This window comes from Mytilus galloprovincialis, chromosome 2 (genome assembly GCF_965363235.1).
Source record: "Mytilus galloprovincialis chromosome 2, xbMytGall1.hap1.1, whole genome shotgun sequence".
Taxonomy (NCBI): Eukaryota; Metazoa; Mollusca; class Bivalvia; order Mytilida; family Mytilidae; genus Mytilus; species Mytilus galloprovincialis.
The window spans coordinates 107,905,910-107,929,247 of record NC_134839.1 but is presented as its reverse complement, the minus strand read 5'-3'; the positions used below and the strand labels follow the sequence as shown (position 1 = coordinate 107,929,247).

General features: G+C 32.7%; 1 protein-coding gene across 3 annotated transcripts; it reads right to left on the bottom strand.

Annotated features, from left to right (window-relative positions):
- Positions 1 to 4,027: 4,027 nt before the first annotated feature.
- LOC143065308 (chitinase-3-like protein 2) lies at positions 4,028 to 18,489 on the bottom strand. 3 transcript variants are annotated; one of them, XM_076238813.1, is made up of 10 exons: positions 18,224 to 18,489; positions 12,734 to 12,833; positions 12,066 to 12,381; positions 11,760 to 11,892; positions 11,389 to 11,513; positions 10,988 to 11,117; positions 10,454 to 10,559; positions 9,702 to 9,757; positions 7,898 to 8,020; positions 4,028 to 7,580 (listed from the first exon to the last, which is right to left on the bottom strand). In XM_076238813.1, exons 2-10 carry the CDS (start codon positions 12,801 to 12,803, stop codon positions 7,440 to 7,442), a joined length of 1,200 nt encoding a protein of 399 aa, XP_076094928.1. In that variant the 5' UTR covers positions 12,804 to 12,833; positions 18,224 to 18,489; the 3' UTR covers positions 4,028 to 7,439. The 3 variants fall into 3 exon arrangements, with proteins under 3 accessions (XP_076094928.1, XP_076094926.1, XP_076094927.1); XM_076238811.1 differs by lacking the exon at positions 9,702 to 9,757 and having other exon boundaries at positions 10,398 to 10,559; XM_076238812.1 differs by lacking the exons at positions 9,702 to 9,757; positions 18,224 to 18,489 and adding an exon at positions 17,923 to 18,058 and having other exon boundaries at positions 10,398 to 10,559.
- Between the last annotated feature and the right edge of the window lie 4,849 nt (positions 18,490 to 23,338).

Here is a 23,338-nt window from a genome sequence, read left to right as displayed (position 1 = left end):
CCTGACATTAATGTGTGTGGCCTTATATTTTTTGTTAACTTGAATTATTTACAATAATGGTGCACAGATTCTTTTTTAGAAACAACATGCTATGTAAGCATTTTAAGAACAATCATTTAAGTTCAAATTATATTATTATCAGAATTCGAGTTAACATAATTATACAAAACTGTAAAATAATCAACTTCTGATAAACAACCAAGAGATCCAAGCAGGCCAATAGGAACACGGTCCCTTACGACTTGTTGTCCTTCGTCAACACAGTTCCACAATGAACCTGTAGCCAACCGATTATCTTCAAAGATCCCATCGGCAGACGGCAGTACAAATGAACACTGTTCCTTACGATTTGTTGTCCTTCGTCAACACAGTTCCACAATGAACCTGTAAACTGATTATCTTCAAAGATCCCATCGGCAGACGGAAGTACAAAGGAACACACACTGAACTTATACACTGAATGTCTTCGTAAATACCATCAGCAGTACAAAGGAACATTCCCCTTTTAATGAGATTGGAACATTCCCCATTGCATAACAGTTTCCAAATAATCACCTGGAGAACGTGCACATTCTGCAGAGTTAGAAAATTCACACATATCTTTGAGAAAAATGTTACATATATTTATAAGAAGACTTATTTTTCAGACACAAATGGATCATTCTGATCGTATTCATTGGTTTTATAAACAATTTATAACACTTTATGTAAACCGATTGAAAACTTTTGCCTAAAAACTCAATAACATGTAGAAAGTAGAATATTTCGTTCTACTACCGGGTCAGAACAGTTTTCGTGTAGGTGATGATTGATTGATTGTTGCTTGTTTAACGTCCAGTGGCAATTATTTCATATACAAATGTATATGCAACGAAATGGATTTTTTATATGTTTTGCTATACGATTTTTGAGCGATTATTTCCAAATGCAGCAACTCTGTTATTTATTATCTTACTTCTAGCTGTCTTCCTTTACCCGTTATGATATGAAGGAAATAAAGATAACAGAAGTCCTCATACGGACAATAAATATAATATTTGTCTGACCAGGGGTATGTGTGTTAAAGTATACATGTATTACATACGTCTGTCTAATAAAACAAATAAGAAGATGTGGTATGATTGCCAATGAGACAACTCTTCACAAAACAGTCAGACCAAATGACACAGACATTAACAACTATAGGTCACCGTACAGCTTCCAGCAATAAGTAAAACCCATATCGCATAGTCGACTATAAAAGCTCCGAAATGACAAATGTAAAACACAACTCTTACGAAAAAACTAAGACTGTCTGTTACTTTCTAGATGTCGTTTGGTTACATGGATATTGTTGCTGTTTCTTTTAACACGTAATATTAGGTATCTGTCAGCGGCATGTCTTGTATATAAAAACCCCATACCCCTCATAATGGAACCCTTATTAATCTTGATTAATACAAATACTCCTTTATTGTCAATTCTTTTGTATTACGGTTATACCTATATGCCTAACCCTATAAGTCCTACTAGATAGCCAAAAATCAAATATGTTTTCTACTAGTGAATTTTGACCATACGTCAACCCTGGACTAATATCAAAGTTATAGTTTTAATGGTTTCGACATATTTGACATTATTTCCAGAAGAGTTGCTTTTCATTATGAGTAGGGCGTTTCATTAGCAATTACATTAAAATATTTGCGGGGAAATCTTACGAACCATATGTGGTAAATTGTTATTGTACCAAGGATTTGAGGTGATGCCTAATAGCTTCTATCGACAGGCACATGTCACTCTGAACAGAAAAAAATCCTGTAAACCTTAATCAGATATATATGTACGACTCAAATTGACGTCCGTTCTCTAATCGACGTCCGTTCCTCAAACCGACGTCCAAATCTGACGTCACAATAAAATAACATTCCAAATCGACGGCCAATTTTATGCCTATCTAAATGAAGTCCATTTTTTGGTTTCTTTAATCGACGTCCATTTTTTTATTTCTCTATCCAACGTTCGTGTTGGACACAGAATACAAAATTTGATTTGAGGAAAGGACGTGGATTAGAGGCCTTGATATTCCTACTATCATTGACCAACGAACTTATGACAACTGTCACACATAATGTTTGTCTACAGAGCCTTGATATTCCTACTATCATTGACCAACGAACATATGACAACTGTCACACATAATGTTTGTCTATAGAGCCTTGATATACATACTATCATTGACCAACGAACATGATTATATGACAACTGTCACACATATTGTTTGTCTACAGAATCTTGATATACATACCATCATTGACCAACGAACATGACAACTGTCACACACAATGTTTGTCTATAGAGCCTTGATATACATACTATCATTGACCAACGAACCTATGACAACTGTCACACATAATGTTTGTCTATAGAGCCTTGATATTCCTACTATCATTGACCAACGAACATATGACAACTGTCACACATAATGTTTGTCTATAGAGCCTTGATATACATCCTATCATTGACCAACGAACATGACAACTGTCACACATAATGTTTGTCTATAGAGCCTTGATATACATACTATCATTGACCAACGAACCTATGACAACTGTCACACATAATGTTTGTCTACAGAGCCTTGATATTCCTACTATCATTGACCAACGAACCTATGACAACTGTCACACATAATGTTTGTCTACAGAGCCTTGATATTCCTACTATCATTGACCAACGAACCTATGACAACTGTCACACATAATGTTTGTCTATAGAGCCTTGATATTCCTACTATCCTTGACCAACGAACATATGACAACTGTCACACATAATGTTTGTCTACAGAGCCTTGTCGATATACATACTATCATTGACCAACGAACATGACAACTGTCACACATAATGTTTGTCTATAGAGCCTTGATATTCCTACTATCATTGACCAACAAACATGACTATATGACAACTGTCACACATAATGTTTGTCTACAGAATCTTGATATACATACCATCATTGACTAACGAACATATGACAACTGTCACACATAATGTTTGTCTACAGAGCCTTGATATACATACCATCATTGACTAACGAACCTATGACAACTGTCACACATAATGTTTGTTTACAGAGCCTTGATATTCCTACTATCATTGACCAACGAACATGACTATATGACAACTGTCACACATAATGTTTGTCTACAGAATCTTGATATACATACTATCATTGACTAACGAACATAATGACAACTGTCACACATAATGTTTGTCTATAGAGCCTTGATATTCCTACTATCATTGACCAACGAACATGACTATATGACAACTGTCACACACAATGTTTGTCTACAGAGCCTTGATATTCCTACTATCAGTGACCTCAAATACTCTGTGAAAGGACGAAACAAATAAAAACTTCACTGTGAATCTTGAATCAAAGTCAGAAGAAACCTATTTGGATGTCATGTTCTTCTTATAGCCAACATATATCATTCTATTTTATCCTCCTGAATAAGCTTGAACTATTTGCCACTGGAAGTTATACAACCAAACAATCATTCATTTTTACAGAAGCTTAGTAATATCCAAGACTATAATAACAATTTACATTTTACCTAGGATGTAAATCTAATCTACTAGTATGTAACAGTGAAAAGGAAGCCAGCTTGAAGTTCTTTTAATAAGCCATTGCAATACTAGTATCCTAGATACCTCTTTAAAGCAGGTTTAATTGTTGGTCAATTAGAATCTGAAAAATAAATATGGACCTTATACTGTCATTAAAAGCTGTATTAAAGCAAATGAACCATACACTGTAGGTCATGTGAACTTCTTATTACTGTAGATGTTCATGGAACTCCAATAGTCCTTTCAACTTGGAGGGGAACTGAAAACTTTATGAAAGCAATTGAACAATGAACTATGGGTCATGTGATCTTCATCTCAGAATACAAATTAATGATAAAAGCTAAAAGAAACAAAGATGTTGATTGGTCAAAACAGTTTTGTGGTGTATGAAAGATACTGAAAAGAAATACAAGAAAAATAGCATGTAACATAATTTATTCACAGCATGAAGAAATAAGAAATGTTCATCATCATACATTTGTACAAAAATATGTATAATTGTATAATATAATAGTATGAACCAATCACACAGTATAATATAATAGTATGAATTAATAACACAGTATAATATAATAGTATGAATCAATAACACAGTATAATATAATAGTATGAATCAATCACACAGTAAACTATAATAGTATGAATCAATCACACAGTAAACTATAATAGTATGAATCAATAACACAGTATAATATAATAGTATGAACCAATCACACAGTATAATATAATAGTATGAATTAATAACACAGTATAATATAATAGTATGAACCAATAACACAGTATAATATAATAGTATGAATCAATAACACAGTATAATATAATAGTATGAACCAATAACACAGTATAATATAATAGTATGAATCAATCACACAGTATAATATAATAGTATGAATCAATCACACAGTATAATATAATAGTATGAACCAATCACACAGTATAATATAATAGTATGAATCAATCACACAGTAAACTATAATAGTATGAACCAATAACACAGTATAATATAATAGTATGAACCAATAACACAGTATAATATAATAGTATGAATCAATAACACAGTAAACTATAATAGTATGAACCAATAACACAGTATAATATAATAGTATGAACCAATAACACAGTATAATATAATAGTATGAATCAATCACACAGTAAACTATAATAGTATGAATCAATAACACAGTATAATATAATAGTATGAACCAATCACACAGTAAACTATAATAGTATGAACCAATAACACAGTAAACTATAATAGTATGAATCAATCACACAGTAAACTATAATAGTATGAACCAATCACACAGTATACTATAATAGTATGAACCAATCACACAGTATAATATAATAGTATGAACCAATCACACAGTAAACTATAATAGTATGAACCAATAACACAGTAAACTATAATAGTATGAATCAATCACACAGTAAACTATAATAGTATGAACCAATCACACAGTATACTATAATAGTATGAACCAATCACACAGTATACTATAATAGTATGAACCAATCACACAGTAAACTATAATAGTATGAACCAATCACACAGTAAACTATAATAGTATGAACCAATCACACAGTAAACTATAATAGTATGAACCAATCACACAGTAAACTATAATAGTATGAATCAATAACACAGTAAACTATAATAGTATGAATCAATAACACAGATTTTCACATATCATGGAATTAAAATCATATACTGTGGATTTATTTATTTTCGTTAGTCCTAATTTTTGAAGATGAAGGAAAAATTGCATGTCCGTAAATATTTAATTTAGTGGTTTTGCCAAAGTTTGCATACATTCCTTTCTCAATTTTATACAAACCTTTAGAAAATTAATCATTCTTTGAAAATTAAATTTCGTAGTTCACCTGTACCCACGAAATCCACGAAATTTGCATCCAACTTATAATAATGAATCCAAAGTTACTGTAGTAAACATTATTTGAAATATGACATACAGACTAAAGTTAAATCTAATTGATTCTTAAATGAGAAATCTCAATTTTAAGGTTTTTAAGGTTAAAGGTTAAAGTCAAGGAATCTGCATTATTCATCCTCATACAAAAAAAAAGATGGTTAAATGATAATCAGGTTATTTATTGGTGTAATGTAATTCAACTTTCACTACAAGAACAACATAATTAAGGATTAGCTATTCAAACAGCACATAGTACTTGATGGCTAGCCTAGGAAATAATTATTTATGGAAGTTTAGTCAATGCTACTGTCCCTGAGAAATACATGATTAAAAGGGCATGTGAGATTTGCACAGATAAGACAGAAAAACAATAATAATATAAACAAGAGGCTCTAAAGAGCCTGTGTCGCTCACCTTAGTCTATGTGCATATAAAAGCAAAGGACACAGAAGGATTCATGAAAAAAATGTGTTTTGGTGTTGGTGCTGCGTTTGTAGATCTTACTTTACTGAACAATCTTGCTGCTTACAATTATCTCTAACTATAATGAACAAGGCCCTGAAGTGACAATGGAAAATATTTTGTAAAAATTTACAAAAAATTACAAAATTTATGAAAATTGTTAAATATTGACTATAAAAGGCAATAACTCCTTAAGGGGTCAATTGACCACTTTGGTCATGCTGACTTCATGGTAGCTCTTACTTTCCTTTACATTATTGCTGTTTACAGTTTATATCTTTCTAAAATAATATTCAAGATAATAACCAAAAGCTGCAAAATGTTCTTAAACTGATTACCATTTCAAGGGCAGCAACCCAACAACAAGTTGCCTGCTTGGTCTGAAAATTTCAGAGCAGATAGATCTTGACCTAATGAAAAATTTTATGCACAGCAGATTTGCTCTAAATGCTTTGGTTTCAGAGATATGAGCCAAAAACTGCATTTTACCCTATGTACTATTTTTAGCCATGTCGGCCATCTTGGTTCACGGGCGGGGTCATTAGACACATTTTTAAAACTAGATACCCTAATGATGATTGTGGACAAGTTTGGTTAAATTTGTCCTAGTAGTTTCAGAGGAGAAGATTTTTGTAAAAGATAACAAAAATTTACAAAAATTTGTTAAAAATCGACTATAAAGGGCCATTACTCCTTAAGGGGTCAAATAACTATTTTGGTCATATTGACTTATTTGTAGAATTTACTTTGCTGAACATTATTGCTGTTTACAGTTTATCTCTATCTATAATAATATTCAAGATAATAACCAAAAACAGCAAAATTTCCTTAAAATTACCAATTTAAGGGCAGCAACACAACAAGTTGCCTGATTGGTCTGAAAATTTTAGAGCAGATAGATCTTGACCTGATAAACAATTTAACCCATGTCAGATTTTGCTCTTAATGCTTTGGTTTCAGAGATATAATCCAAAATCTACAATTTGCCCCTATGTTTTATTTTTAGCCATGGCGGCCATCTTGGTTGGTTGGTTGGCTGGGTCACCAGACACATTTTTTAAACTAGATACCCAAATGATGATTGTGGCCAAGTTTGGTAAAATTTTGCCCAGTAGTTTCAGAGGAGAAGATTTTTGTCAAAGTTAACGACGATGGACGATGAGGATGGATGACAGATGACGGACACCAAGTGATGAGAAAAGCTCACTTGGCCCTCAGGGCCAGGTGAGCTAATAACAAGAGACATTTAGAGGTTCACATTTGGTCTTCAATAAAAAATAAGTGTCCATACAAAATGTCAATACAATCATCCATACTATGGGCAGACAAGCACTGCTATCTTGGAAGTGATTGACCTTACTGCAAAGATTGAACTGTCAAACAATCAAATAATTAATCATATACATATGTTCTGATTTCTTGATGTATGTATTGCTATGTCTGGTTATTAATGGTCCTCAGAACAGCATTCATCAGTGGGTATTTTGTTTTGCCGTCGCAAACTCCTGCATAATCATCAGACTTCATGTTCCATGTCATAAGGCCTCCAAAACCATGTTCTTTAATCCATTTTGCCTAAATACATATACATAATAATTAATGTAACAAATATGAATGCAATGCAATATCGCCCTATCAAAGCAGTATGTTTTTAATACTAAGTTCATAAATTAACTTTAGAAGAGTCATGTGTTATCAATATCAATCAAATGTTTTACTTTTTCTAACTAATCCTCGAATTTTAAAGTGTTTGCAATATTTTTAATAAATTATCAATCACTATGATGATCCTTTAAAAAAATAATATCGAAAATTTTGTTTTCAAAGATATTCAAAGATTCCCAAAGAAGTCACATTATAATTTTTTTAAACAATGTATAATATTGTTTCACCTTTATTGTAGTACTTTGTACATCATCATAACTGACCCACTGGTCACCATAGTAAAGGTATGGAACTTTAGCAGCATTGTCAAATACACGAGTGGCATTCTTCTTCTTTAGGGCGTCACATGCCTAAAAAAGTCAAGTAAATTACTATCAAATAAATGGCTACAAACTAACCTTTCATTAATCATGTCTACTTGAACACATCAATATCCTGATTGGATAAGTACTATATTTTTAGTATTGGTATTTTCATCAAGAAAAGTTCTCAGTCTATATATATAGGGAGGCAGGTGTCAGAGTAGATCTAAAAAATCTATTCTTATTTTACTGCTTTTTAATAACAACTTTGTACTCTCTCTAAGTAATAAATTATGTGTACTAAAATTTTTATATTATAATTATCATGGAAATATACAATATGTATTGAAAGCCAGGTTTTCTAACCATTGATAGAGTAAAATATCAGCTGAGAACCACAATTTGAATCTTTTTGGCATGGGGTCACAGCTAACAAGCATAAAAAGTTTAATAGTCTACCAGTGGCTATAGCATGGTACCCCAGAGAAGGGATGGATAAATAAATACTTACACAGAGATAGGCTGCCATATCACATTCCCCTCTACCAGTGGCTATAGCATGGTACCCAAAAGAAGGGATGGATAAATAAATACTTACACAGAGATAGGCTGCCATATCACATTCCCCTCTACCAGTGGCTATAGCATGGTACCAAGGAGAAGGGATGGATAAATAAATACTTACACAGAGATAGACTGCCATATCACATTCCCCTCTACCAGAGGCTATAGCATGGTACCCCAGAGAAGGGATGGATAAATAAATACTTACACAGAGATAATCTGCCATATCACATTCCCCTCTACCAGAGGCTATAGCATGGTACCCCAGAGAAGGGATGGATAAATAAATACTTACACAGAGATAATCTGCCATATCACATTCCCCTCTACCAGAGGCTATAGCATGGTACCCTAGAGAAGGGATGGATAAATAAATACTTACACAGAGATAGGCTGCCATATCACATTCCCCTCTACCAGAGGCTATAGCATGGTACCCTAGAGAAGGGATGGATAAATAAATACTTACACAGAGATAATCTGCCATATCACATTCCCCTCTACCAGAGGCTATAGCATGGTACCCTAGAGAAGGGATGGATAAATAAATACTTACACAGAGATAGGCTGCCATATCACATTCCCCTCTACCAGAGGCTATAGCATGGTACCCTAGAGAAGGGATGGATAAATAAATACTTACACAGAGATAGACTGCCATATCACATTCCCCTCTACCAGTGGCTATAGCATGGTACCAAGGAGAAGGGATGGATAAATAAATACTTACACAGAGATAGGCTGCCATATCACATTCCCCTCTACCAGTGGCTATAGCATGGTACCCTAGAGAAGGGATGGATAAATAAATACTTACACAGAGATAGGCTGCCATATCACATTCCCCTCTACCAGTGGCTATAGCATGGTACCAAGGAGAAGGGATGGATAAATAAATACTTACACAGAGATAGACTGCCATATCACATTCCCCTCTACCAGTGGCTATAGCATGGTACCCCAGAGAAGGGATGGATAAATAAATACTTACACAGAGATAGGCTGCCATATCACATTCCCCTCTACCAGTGGCTATAGCATGGTACCCCGGAGAAGGGATGGATAAATAAATACTTACACAGAGATAGACTGCCATATCACATTCCCCTCTACCAGTGGCTATAGCATGGTACCAAGGAGAAGGGATGGATAAATAAATACTTACACAGAGATAGGCTGCCATATCACATTCCCCTCTACCAGTGGCTATAGCATGGTACCCTAGAGAAGGGATGGATAAATAAATACTTACACAGAGATAGGCTGCCATATCACATTCCCCTCTACCAGTGGCTATAGCATGGTACCAAGGAGAAGGGATGGATAAATAAATACTTACACAGAGATAGACTGCCATATCACATTCCCCTCTACCAGTGACTATAGCATGGTACCAAGGAGAAGGGATGGATAAATAAATACTTACACAGAGATAGGCTGCCATATCACATTCCCCTCTACCAGTGGCTATAGCATGGTACCAAGGAGAAGGGATGGATAAATAAATACTTACACAGAGATAGACTGCCATATCACATTCCCCTCTACCAGTGACTATAGCATGGTACCAAGGAGAAGGGATGGATAAATAAATACTTACACAGAGATAGGCTGCCATATCACATTCCCCTCTACCAGTGGCTATAGCATGGTACCAAGGAGAAGGGATGGATAAATAAATACTTACACAGAGATAGACTGCCATATCACATTCCCCTCTACCTGTGGCTATATCATGGTACCCAAAAGAAGGGATGGATAAATAAATACTTAAACAGAGATAGGCTGCCATATCACATTCCCCTCTACCAGTGGCTATATCATGGTACCCAAAAGAAGGGATGGATAAATAAATACTTACACAGAGATAATCTGCCATATCACATTCCCCTCTACCAGTGGCTATAGCATGGTAACCGTGCATTGATGGGGTCAATAGTCTGAATGCATGACAATAGAATGGAATGCCAACCATTAACTTGTCTTTACCAACCCATGATCCCCAGTGAGTTGCTGACCATGCCTACAAATTACAAGATATATCATATATACTCATGCAAACAACCAGTGAAGCACACAATGAGTGCTGCATATTTAGATGCATATTTCTGGAATAGAAATCTCAAAGAGTACAATATGTGATCACATGTAGAAAATCAAATAAAACAAAATTGGGCATTCATGACACATTTTTTTAGTCCTCCCCCTTTTTTTCCAAAATATGTTATTTATTTTATTTTCTATTAATTCAATAATTTTTTGTGTTTTCTGTATTTTATGAACATAAATATACTGCAAACAACTTGTATTTTCTTTTTCCTATTACTTCTAAGTTTACTATCCACACTGTTCATTAATATATCAGACAAAAAACCTATTTTATCAGGCATTTTTGTAGAACAGATAGACAGACATGACATTCTTAAAATGCCACTAAATAATTGCTCTTACCAGATTATTAGTATTGAAGGCATATTTATCATAGGCTTCAGGAAACAGTGGTGAGTTATAAGCTGTCAATGGACTCAAGAGTCCCCATCCGTTGTAATCATATCCCATCATGTTGACAAAGTCTAAGGCCCTGTAGGGGAGAACTACAGTTAGATAAATACGGTTCTATTTTTGTTCATTCTTGATAGTTTTAAAAGTTAGACATTGTATTTTTTTGAAGTTTTGTTGTAGATAACTGTATAGTAACTGTACTTGTACAAATCATACTTATTTTACAACTATGAAATCTGTAGCTTGCATCTAAAAAACTTATGTATTTTCTAGACAAAGAAGAATTGGTTGAACTTTTCTATCTTTTTGCTAGTAGAAATTAACATTTTTTAATATACAAGAAGTCTTACTTTTTTAAATAATCCATTTCATATATTTTTTCTGCCATTTCTTTTGTTGCAGCCACAGCTGCTGAGAGGTGAAGCCTGGTTCTGTTTGTCTGCAAGGCTTCCATTTCAAAAGATTTTCTCAATTCCTACAAAATAAATATTGTTTGTATTAATGAACATTCTTTTTACAAGAAATATTTTATTAGATATTTAGAACCGTACTAAAAAATGTAGACACATTGTACTTTCTGATACCATTAGTTTCATAATGGTTGATATTTATAATCATTTAGGAAGCATATATTATACATGTTTCGTATTATAAAAAATATTTAAATTTGTGATTTCTGATGATTTTTTTGTTTGTCAAAAATATATTATATAATATTTACTGTAAGTACTATGCTGAAATTATGGATTTGTCCGTGTGGTTTTTCTGTCATAGGCCAGCCAGGAAACTCCCAATCTAAATCTAGGCCATCAAAATTATATTTCCTCAGTAATACAACAGCACTTTGTACAAATCTGAAATAGATGTACAAACATTATTGAAGACCTGGCAAGCCAGCTATAATGATTTTAAGAATAAACTGTCTTTTGTACTTATCATTTAATCTGTAGTTTCATTGGATGCTTTTGATCTTTGACAAAAAAGAGATTACCAAAAAAAAAAAAATGAACAAATCAGTTTTACTTACTGTGAAATGTTTTCCCTACTTTCCATTACTGGATCAAAGTGGCCACCATTTGATACCATAATTATTAACTTTGGATTCTGTTGTCTAATAACAGGAATGGCCTTCTGGAAAAGGGCTGCATGTGAAGGAGTTGCTGGCTGTATTCGGTTATTTCTATCTATAACAGTTGGTATAAATATAACATGTGAACACAGGCTTGAATTAAAGCCTTCTGGTAAAGGATCTTTTGTTGTGGTATTGATTGTATTACTCATAGGATAATAACACACTGTCTTAAATGTTGAGATTCTCTCTTCAGGTTGCTCAAATGTCCTCACTGTAAACAAAAATAATACCAATTAAAGAAGTTGAAAGGGGTGTAACTCCTAAAAAAAAAATTGAATCATAATTTCCTGTTGATAAGCACATCTACATAGTATGTCCTTATTATTTAAAAAGGTTTCATGAAATTCTGTTGTGTGGTTTCAGAGGAGTTGCAATGACAAGAACAGGACAACTGACAGACAGACAGACAGGTCAAAAACATTATACCCTCCACAACTTCGTTTAATGGTGCTTGGGGTATAATTATGAAACTCATTCAGGTGACAGTACAAGAGGTTGTTATCTACCCTGTATACCCTCAATTTAATTTTGTCATTAATTCTAATTCACAATAACTAACTTACCATACGTATTCACATCTGCTTTAACACCAAGAGAAATTATAGCTAAAAGTATACAATACAGCAGATCCATGCTCCTTTATAAATCTTGTTTGCACTTCTCCTTTTTAAAAGCAAAAGTATGAAAATTAACAAAAAATATCCAGTGTATCATATATACATGGTATAAATTCAGATTCTTACAAAGTTGCCAAAAATGAAGAAATATGTAAGTTATTTTAATGTTTCTGTTAGTTAAAATATACACATGATCTTTATATACAGGTACAGATAATTTCATTAACTAATAAACCATATGCCCCCCCCCCCCTTTTCAGTATAAAAATGTCCAAAACTTTTTCACCAGTATACATTTCATTACCAGAACTTATACCTGGCTCCCTTCAAAAATCTTAGAGATCCACCCCTGATCAAGGTGCCTTTTGAATGGCACATAAATTACAATGTTATTATTCATTATATAAAAAAAAACAAAGTCAAACTAAAAAATAAACTAATAATACAATGATGGTTCATATAAATGATAATTTTGTCTTGATTGTTTATAACTTTTAACTTAATCATTTAATAGAAATGACAACTTTTTGTTAAGGATATCCAGCAAGGTTTGGACAAAGAGGAATAACTCCATCATTTCAGATTTGACTATGATTTAGTAATGAATCCAGATTTCCTGTATTAGTTCAGATATGATATATGTATGTTACAGTGAATTTGTAAATTAGGGATTTTGTAAAACCACTGAAAATATTGCTAGGGATTGTTATAAAATATCTGATTACAAATTGAAACTTGTTATTAATTTTAATTTTATTATTAATAATGTATTTTATAAAGACTACAATTTACTTGTTTTTGAATAAGTTTGGGTGACATCTGTTTTGCAATTGTCCTACTTTTGGACAGGACACATATTTTGTTCCAACCTTCATGATTTATTCTTTCCAAAACATCACAAATGGAAGATAGTTTAACTGCTTGTTGAAAAGGTAAGAAATTGACAATAGATACAGCTGACACTCAAAAACAAAGCATCAGTGGGTTCAAGCTGTTTTCTAGTGTATGACCCTAACAAAATGTCATGTCTGTTAACAAGACTATATTGTTCATGTCTTACTGATGATACTGTCCTGTCTGTAAAAATAGGGAAATTGAGGATGAACAACATTTTTTATTAAAATGTAATAGATATACCTCAAAGCGAGAAATATTAGAAAATAAAATAAATGTTATATTTCAAATACAGCGTAACATTACCGCTGATGAAAAAATATCTCTTTTGGTCAATAATAGCTCAGCATTATTACTTAGACTGTCTTCCTCTTTCATATCAGAGTGTCTAAATATAAGAAATAGTGAACTTATATGATACATCATTTTGTAACTTTTCATAATTTAGCATGATATGTTATCATGGAACCTTTCATTCTACCATGTCAATTATTATAGTTGCATGTCATGCCATAGGTCTTAACCATTTATTGTTAATGAGTTTGTGCCAATAAAAATATTTGTATTTGTATTTGTATTTGGTCCGAGACCACAATTGTCGTCCCTTGATTTTCGTTGTTCACGAATATAGTCCCTAGTGTTGACAGTGGGTTACTTGCCATTAATTTGTATACCCCTTCCAAATTTATTTCTCCATGTTTAATGCCTCAAATTGCAAATAGGGGGATGAAATTACACTGTAAAAAAATTTGGGTCCAGAATTTTAAAGGAAAGTAGTGATTTGGTCCAGCTGAAAAAGGTTGAAAATTAACACTTCGGAAGCTGTCAAAAGATTTCAAGGCGCCCTAAACATAAAATTGTCCATATTTTGAGTTAGAGCCGATGAAGTTTTCTATAATTTTGATATAATTTGTCCCAAAAGTAGTACAACACACTGTAAAAGTTTCTTTGAGAAAGCGCAGGTGGGATTTTTTTAATTTTCATTTATGTTCTAAAAGAAATGCACTACGAAATAATTGTGTTCTCGGACCTAAGAGGTGAAATCTGTAAATATAGAATCTGTACTTTGGCAACTTCCCTAAATGTTTTGATGGTGTCAATTTGTCAAATAGCATGAAACTAAAGGATTTAAACTTTGATTTTATAGAATTTCTGTAAAAATGACCAATTTTGGCATTTTATGGTCAAAATAGGCATTTATAGCTTTTTCAATATTGATGCATAAATAGCATCCTGACTTTTTATCTGACAGGTTTTCATGTGTCAATATTTGTGTTTCTATGCCTTTATCTAGTTCTTTTACTTATTTATGAACTCTGATTCTACAGAAAAGAAGATTATCTCAGAAAATATGTGCAAAATGTGTTGTATAAATTACCCTTGTTTAACGCCCTGTTTGGATGAAGTAAAAAGTGGGGAGCTTGGTACATAAAATTTGAAGTCCATAATAAAGACCTCGCTAAATTTGTATCAAAAGCACTTTACAATGTCTATTGTACCTGTTCCATTTCACATAATATCTTTCTTTTCTTCTGTAGGATAGTAAGTGATTTAAATATAAGCCTGTTGAGAATAAATTGCATGCAAGTTTTTCCCTAAAAAGGCAAAAATCTTTGTATCAGACCATACCATGTAAGAAAAGTTAATTGCAAGAGTCTTTTTGTGCTCAGATTTGTTGTATCATGTCACATGAGTATAGAAATGATAAAAAAGACACAAATTTTTATTTCTTATAGCCTCAGTATGCATTTTTAATGTAAATATATGGCACCGCCTAAATTGACCCTAAATTTTTTCCAGCCTTACTTGGCCTAAGACCCTTTTAAACTAATATGATATGTTATTTGTAACTTTTCTTTCCATTTAAAGTACTTTCAATACATATGTAAGGATCATTTAAAACCAAAAAGCTTCACAAATTTAATATTGCTGGAAAATATTACATCTTCATGTAAGGCTCCCCTTCATTGAAAAACCTCAATTTTTAGGCGCAGGCTCATATAAATTTTACTTTTGAATAATTATGCCAAGTCTGATAAATCAAATGAGTACTCTATTGCATTTAATACATGATAAGTTATATATTAAGGCATTTAAAAAGTATTTTTTTGCAATATTTTAATTTTTAAAGCCCCAAATGTTGATAGTTGAAAATTTTCAATTTTAACGTCAAACTTTTACGCGCAAAGATGAGTATAGAACTTAACTTATTGTCTATCATATACATCCTATTGTCATGAAACTTTGTAAGCAGTGTTATAATTTATTAAGCTTTGGTCATACCAAGTTTTTTTAAGATTTGTCAACTCTTTCTATCCTATTAGGTCTGAGACCACAATTGTCGTCCCTTGATTTTCGTTGTTCACGAATATAGTCCCTAGTGTTGACAGTGGGTTACTTACCATTAATTTGTATACCCCTTCCAAATTTATTTCTCCATGTTTAATGCCTCAAATTGCAAATAGGGGGATGAAATTACACTGTAAAAAAATTTGGGTCCAGAATTTTAAAGGAAAGTAGTGATTTGGTCCAGCTGAAAAAGGTTGAAAATTAGCACTTCGGAAGCTGTCAAAAGATTTCAAGACGCCCTAAACATAAAATTGTCCATATTTTGAGTTAGAGCCGATGAAGTTTTCTATAATTTTGATATAATTTGTCCCAAAAGTAGTACAACACACTGTAAAAGTTTCTTTGAGAAAGCGCAGGTGGGATTTTTTTAATTTTCATTTATGTTCTAAAAGAAATGCACTACGAAATAATTGTGTTCTCGGACCATTTGTCTTCAAGACATTCATAATTATACTTGATATCTTCAGCTGAGGAATAATGTTTTTTACTATTTTTGTTCACATTTCCTGATTGAAGAACTTTATACCTACATTTAACAAATATCACTTTTAATTTAATTTGAATCTAAAGAGTGGAGAAAGTATAGAAACTTAATTAGGTTTTATCACTTTGTGATAGACATGATAGAATACATGTATAAGACAGTATCACTTTGTGATAGACATGATAGAATACATGTATAAGACAGTATCAGAGGCGGATTTAGGGGGGGGGGGGGCCCAGAAAGCCTGGCTCCCCCTTTTTGGGAAAAAATTTGGTTGCTTATATAGGGAATCATTGATGCATGACTGGAGCGGGCCCCCCCTTAGGTCAGTCAGTGGCCCCCACTTATGCAAATTTCTGGAACCGCCACTAGTATCTGAGATATGACCAAAGTAAGAACCAAAGTTGTTTAAAGTTAATACCTATACATGTCAAAGGGTAGTAATGGGGGTACCTTCATGATGAATCACAGTAAAAATTCTTGCCAAATAACGTAAACGGTAATTTTTGATGCATGACATTGATAATAAAATGTACTTTCTTTTAGACGATAACAAAATTGACTGATTTTGACGAATCAAGTTAAATTTTCCCCCAAAATGACGGTAACGATAATTATTTGAGACCTCTGACGAATAACAATAAGGATAGTTTCACAAATCACAGTAAAAATTTAACCAATTTGATGCTAACAGTAGCTAAAAATGACCATTTGACGCCTGACAGTAAAGGGCATTACTACCCTCATACATATATCTGTTGTTTTTTTTTAATTTTATTATTTTGTGGTTATAAACGTCTTTGAAAGGCTGCAAATCAATAATACAAAATTTATTTGTTTTTTATTTATAAATTTGCATATCACTATGAGATATGCTTGGCCTGATATGCATGTAATATTTGCCACTGATATCACATATATGTGAAAATAATGAATTGAATTGTTTTTAATTTTGTCTAATGTTATGAATTACTTTTCAAATTCTTTCCATTACTTTGAAGTAGTTTCTGGGAAATTTAATACATTTATCATTTAAGGGAGCTACCATTTGATTTTTAGGGGGGGGGGGGGGGGGCTAGGATGAAAAATTTGTCTAGCATTTTTTTTTAGTTGTAATCTCTGTCCTGTCTTTTTATTTTTCACTCTATTCGGTCCTGCCTTTTTTTTTATTAGTTTATCCTGACTTTTTTTACCTAAATTGTCATCCTCCCTTTTTTTTTTGCAAAGTGTCTCATCCTGTCTGTTCTTTTTACTCAAAACTCCTGTCCTGCCTATTTTTTTCAAATTTCATCCTAGACCCCCCCCCATAAAAATCAAATGGTAGCTCCCTAAGTGATGCACTCACACATGTAGTTGTGTTTAGTACAATTGTGTCTCTAACATTATAAGTCATTAGCATGTCACCTACCTTGTAAAAAGGTCATTATGGTCATTGACTAACCACATAACTTTAGTATATTAAGGTCCGACTAGACTTGATAACATTTCAAGATTTACAGGTTTGTGTGTACTTAAAATCAATAATGACAGATGTGTAAAAAAACATTACAAATGATCTCGTGATCAGGAAACTCAAAAATAAAATGACATTTAAATGTGTATTCGTCTGTATTATAAACATTAAGATACAGGTCGTTGCAGAACTGATCCAATAAATGTATTGTTTAATGTAGATATTTTAATAGAAATCAAAAGACATCTTTACTTACAGAGAACAAAGCGAAACTACCTGTAATCTGTAATCTGTTATATAAATTCTGCCAATGTAGGCACACCTCTTCCGAGTATTGGATTTCACAATATGAATAAAAAATATCTTCCACCAATATCACTATACACTATTTACATTGTACAAGTTAACATATTCTTGACGATAAAATTGGGCTTAATGTCAATATCATCAACTCATTAAATATTTTAAAATCTAAAATATTTATCAAAAGATATCACTGTTTAAGAGTAGACAACCAATCGTCACTTAGGATTCATAAAATGTTATTAAGGTCTTTCCTTTTACTAAAGGGAAAGACCTTACTGTATTTCTTCTGATTATTATTATTATTATTATTATTATTATTCTTCTTGTTCCGCCAAACTTTGACAAAATTTCCCTCCGTAACCGTAAGACGTGTCGCTTTCATGTTCACACTTTGTATCGGTGTCATGAATACCTATCCGGAACTCACCCTGTGAGTCGAAATATTTTGTCGGTTCGGAGTAATCCCTCCGAAACCCAAAAACCTTGTTATCGTTCCAACACCGTAACCGTAATAGGTAGAAAAAAAATGAAGGGTGAAATTTGTTCAGGACCAGACCCCGGTTCTTCGTTACATTTGGATCGAAAAGATTCAACGACTCATTGGTAGGGTTATGCCCCTATGAAAATTAACCGGTGTCGGTTGGCCACCAAAACTCAAAAACCGTAAGTCGTAGACACATAGGATCTTCACCAATCATCATCATTTCATGTATCTTTAAAAAATACCTCAAGGTCAAATTTGTATGTTGACCTTGACCTTTGACCTAACACCTTGTTATGGGATAATCTCAGAAACCATTATACTTACAGAAGTTTTAAATGGTGGAAAATGTTTGGGTCATTATGGCGCAACTTTGTTACATTTTGACCAAAGAGATTTGACCTTTCTATAAGGGGCATAACCCCTGTTTTAGGTTTTTGAAAAGACAAAATCAGCTTTTACTGTATAACCAAAGGTCCTAGACCCTTGGGGTCTTCAGTAATGGCATTGGGGACCAATGACCTTGACAAAGGTCAAAAGGTCAAAGGTCAAGGTCATGTCCCAGATAGCGAATTTAGTGTTTTTAACCTTATTTAAAGGATTTTTAGTGTGTTTTCAAGCTTTTTAAGGTTGACCTTGACCTTTTCAATACATTCTACGTCTGTTGGAACATGTATTTTACATTAAAAAAGGAAAGACCTCTCAATTGTTCAAGAACAATTGACAGTTTAATTATCTACTTTCTTTTCTTTTTCTTTATATCATCCAATTGCAACAGTCTATACCTTTCACAATGGAGATTGTAACATAATCGTCTACATTTTGGATCTATAATGTTCTGTATCACTTTAAAAACTTTTTCATTTCTTAACTGAGGAAAACTTAACATTTTCATGTAAGTAAAGGGATCTATGATCAGTTGTAAAATGTCAAAATGTTCATCTTTCATATTAAAAACAGCTAACTCTTCACTACAGGAATTAATTAAATCTTCCAAAATTGGTTTTCTGATATCTTCTAAACTTTTACACGTTAATAAAAAATGTGGTAAAGTTTCTTCTGTTTCATTACACAGTTTGCATATAGACAGTTCTGTATTACTTATAAATTTGGCTCTAACTGTTTGCAGAATGTAACTCCCAGTAGCTATTTTCAATTTTGTAGGAATTCTAATAATTTCCCTTGAATTCATAGTATTTGTATTTGCAATAGGATGACATTGTCCTGGTTTATATATTATCAACGATAAATATTTTAAACTGGTATAAAGTTTTGCTTGATTCAGTATCTTCTCAATCCAGAATTTTTGAACTTTGGAAGTTATTTCCCTTTTCCATTGGCATTTACTAATTGGATTAACTAAGTATTGTGCAGGATCATTAAGTTCATATTTCAAAAATATTTTCCTCAGTAAACTAAACCAACTATTACTATTAATAGCTTTAACATTTAATTGCCTTTCCGCTAGTTGCCATTCAATAGAATTTTTTCCTTGTCTAGTAATATTTCCATAAAAAGTTATTTTTTTTACATCTATTTGAGCTTCTACAGGTAACATCCCAGAAATCATATATATAGCAGGATCTGCTACTGTTTTTGGTAAAGATAACAATTGTTTCAAGAACTTCTTAAATTGTATATTTAAATTTTCTAAACATCTTCCTCTAGGGATCACTATTTCCAATCCATAAAACATTATTGGTATAATATAAGTATTCATAATTGACATTGAGGTTTGTGGATCTAGTCCATTTTTGCCATAAAGTCCAACCCCCATTAAACTATAAAGTGTCCTTCTTGCTTTCTTTAAATTCTCATCTATTGTAGCTTTATATGAATCATCGTCTGTACGACATATTCCTATATGTGTTGCTTTATTAGAAGTTGGAAGAACAGAATTGCCTAAATTCCAATAGACAGGTCTATTTTCGTTTTCTTATTCTTACAATAAACAAAGTAAGATACGGACTAACATTTCCGTAGTTAACGTTATAATTATGTAATATCGGGTGCGAACAATATGTCTCCAGCAATATATTATCCACTAGTATGATTTTGGGCTTAACTCTTTATTTCTAACTATTTTGGACACAATTAGTTTATGAAATAAGTAAATCGAACGGCAAAACAAACCGGCAATTTTCATTTCAAATATCATATTTTTATAGCGCTAAACCTCTTACTTGTATGACAGTCGCATCAAATTCCATTATATTTACAATGATGCGTGAACAAAACAGAAATAATAGGTAAAATAGTGTCAAAATATGGGTACAGCAGTCATCACTGTGTCACAATCTTAAAACAAACAAATATTTAACAAAAAAGCACAAAATGCATCTATCAAATTTAAAAACTACATGCATTGCTTCTTGTGTTTGACGCCATAAAATGTAAACTTCACATATGAAGAAATATAAAATAATTTTGCCGTTGGATGTTTTTTCTAAAAAAAATATAATTTTATTTGGGAAATGGTGATATACAGGGTTAAAAAGTCAAAAGTATTTTAGAACTTATTTCAGAAACAGACAGAGATTTAAAATTATGCAGAAGTTCTTTAGAATTTTTAAGAATGCACATATGGTTAATAATGGTTTACTGAAAAAAATATTACAACAGGGTTTTCGATATCACAAACTAGTCAAAACATTTAGATTTTATCATCGGTACAAGGACATCATTCCTAAATATAAATCAATATGTTGACATCTTATATTACGTGCAGGTATTTGACACCCAGTCCTTTATGGTAATATTCTGTACAAAGCATAAAAATAATTTGTCTCCTTTTTTGGAAATTGGTATGACAATGGTTTCTTTCCAATCTGGTGACAAGAATAAGAAAACAATAGACATTAAACACTACAAGCATGTAGCATTGAACGAAAAAAAAAAATATAGATTTGACATGATGCCTTGATTGTTTGATAATTGGAAAATGTTGTAAATGTTTCTACCAGGCAGTATGGTGCAAGTCTCTTTGACAAGCCTTGGAAAGAAACCATTGTCATACCAATTTCCAAAAAAGGAGACGAATTACCGTCAAGTTTCCTTGACTGCTGTCACCATGGTCACATGCAAGATTTGAGAACGCACACTAATTAATAATGAAAATAAATACAGGTTTAGATTCAGCATTTCAAAGAACCCTGTCAGTGGCGGATCCAGAACTTTTCCTAAGGGGGGGCCCGCTCCAGTCATGCCTTCAGTGATTCCCTATGTAATCAACCAAATTTTTCCCACGAAAGGGCCCCCCCCCCCCCCCTGGATCCGCCTATGCCTGTGTACACAAATTATGTTAAATCAAACAAAGTTTAAGTTTAGGCCCCCATTTGGACGATCTTTAAAACTGGGTCCAAAATCAGAAATCGAAATCTCGAGATCGAAATATATGTTTATTAATATACAATATATAAGCTTAGTTTTTAAAGAATAACAAACAAACCTACCGCAAAATTCTTCAAACAATTTACCAAAGAAAAGAAAAATTTATTTATCATTTATACAATGTCTTCTGAAAATCTATAAAACTTTAAATTACAGATATTCAGTGGCGTAGCCGGGTCATTTTTACGTGTACGCCCGAACCTTGGCGAGGAATATGAGGGGTGCCAACCGCTCAATGTTAAAGCACCTGCTAGTAGTGGGTTCGAAAGGGACGAAGCCCCCAAAAGCTATCGAGAACGAGATACCGTAATGATTCCTATCAGTAAAAAATCATTGATAGCAACATACTTTTGCATCTAAATGGTTTGTTTGTTTTGGTTAAATCTTGTAATATGTTTACTTAATCATCGTGTTAAACTGGAAGCTAGCCTAATGGTCATTGGTTTTAGAGAAAACGTCCAAACCAATATTACTTTTAAATAAGTTTAAATGGTGCCGTAAGTTAGCATACAATCCACAAAAGCACCTTTTAATGAACACGAAAAAAAAAATGTTTCTAAGAGGTGCAATATAAAAAAAATCTGGAACACCTAGGATTTCTTCCCACAATAAGTGAATCAATGTATCGTTCCTTTAAAGGGATTTAAAAAAAATCTAAAAAAAAAATTTGATATCTTTTTCTTGATCTGGAATATTTCACGACAATCTATGAAGATTATAAATTGAGCATGTAAAACAATTAATTGCGTAAAGAAGAGTCCGGCTATCCGGCTGTCTATCAGAAAAGAACAGTAAAATGAACGAAAAAAATGCTTTCAAAATTTTAGTTTTAGACATACGTAATAGAAAAAGCTTCTTCGGCATTTTCATAAAATTCGATGAAGGTTCGACAAGTAGTTAATGTAATTGAGAAATAACAAAATGTAAGCCAAAACTGCGACCACTTATTAATTGCAGAAAGAAATACATTTTGTCCTTAAAATGTGGGAAAATTAAAGATATAATTGCATTATTATATTGCTCTGAATACTCTTTTGATCATAAACAGTTTCTGTCCAACTTTCGTAAAATTTCACGAAGAGTCATTCAAAAGACTTTATCCACATTCGGAACCTAAATGTTGACGCCACTTTGTCTCGCTTTTTGGGACATAAATCACTGGTTCGACAAAAATACAAAGGCAGCATATCGAAT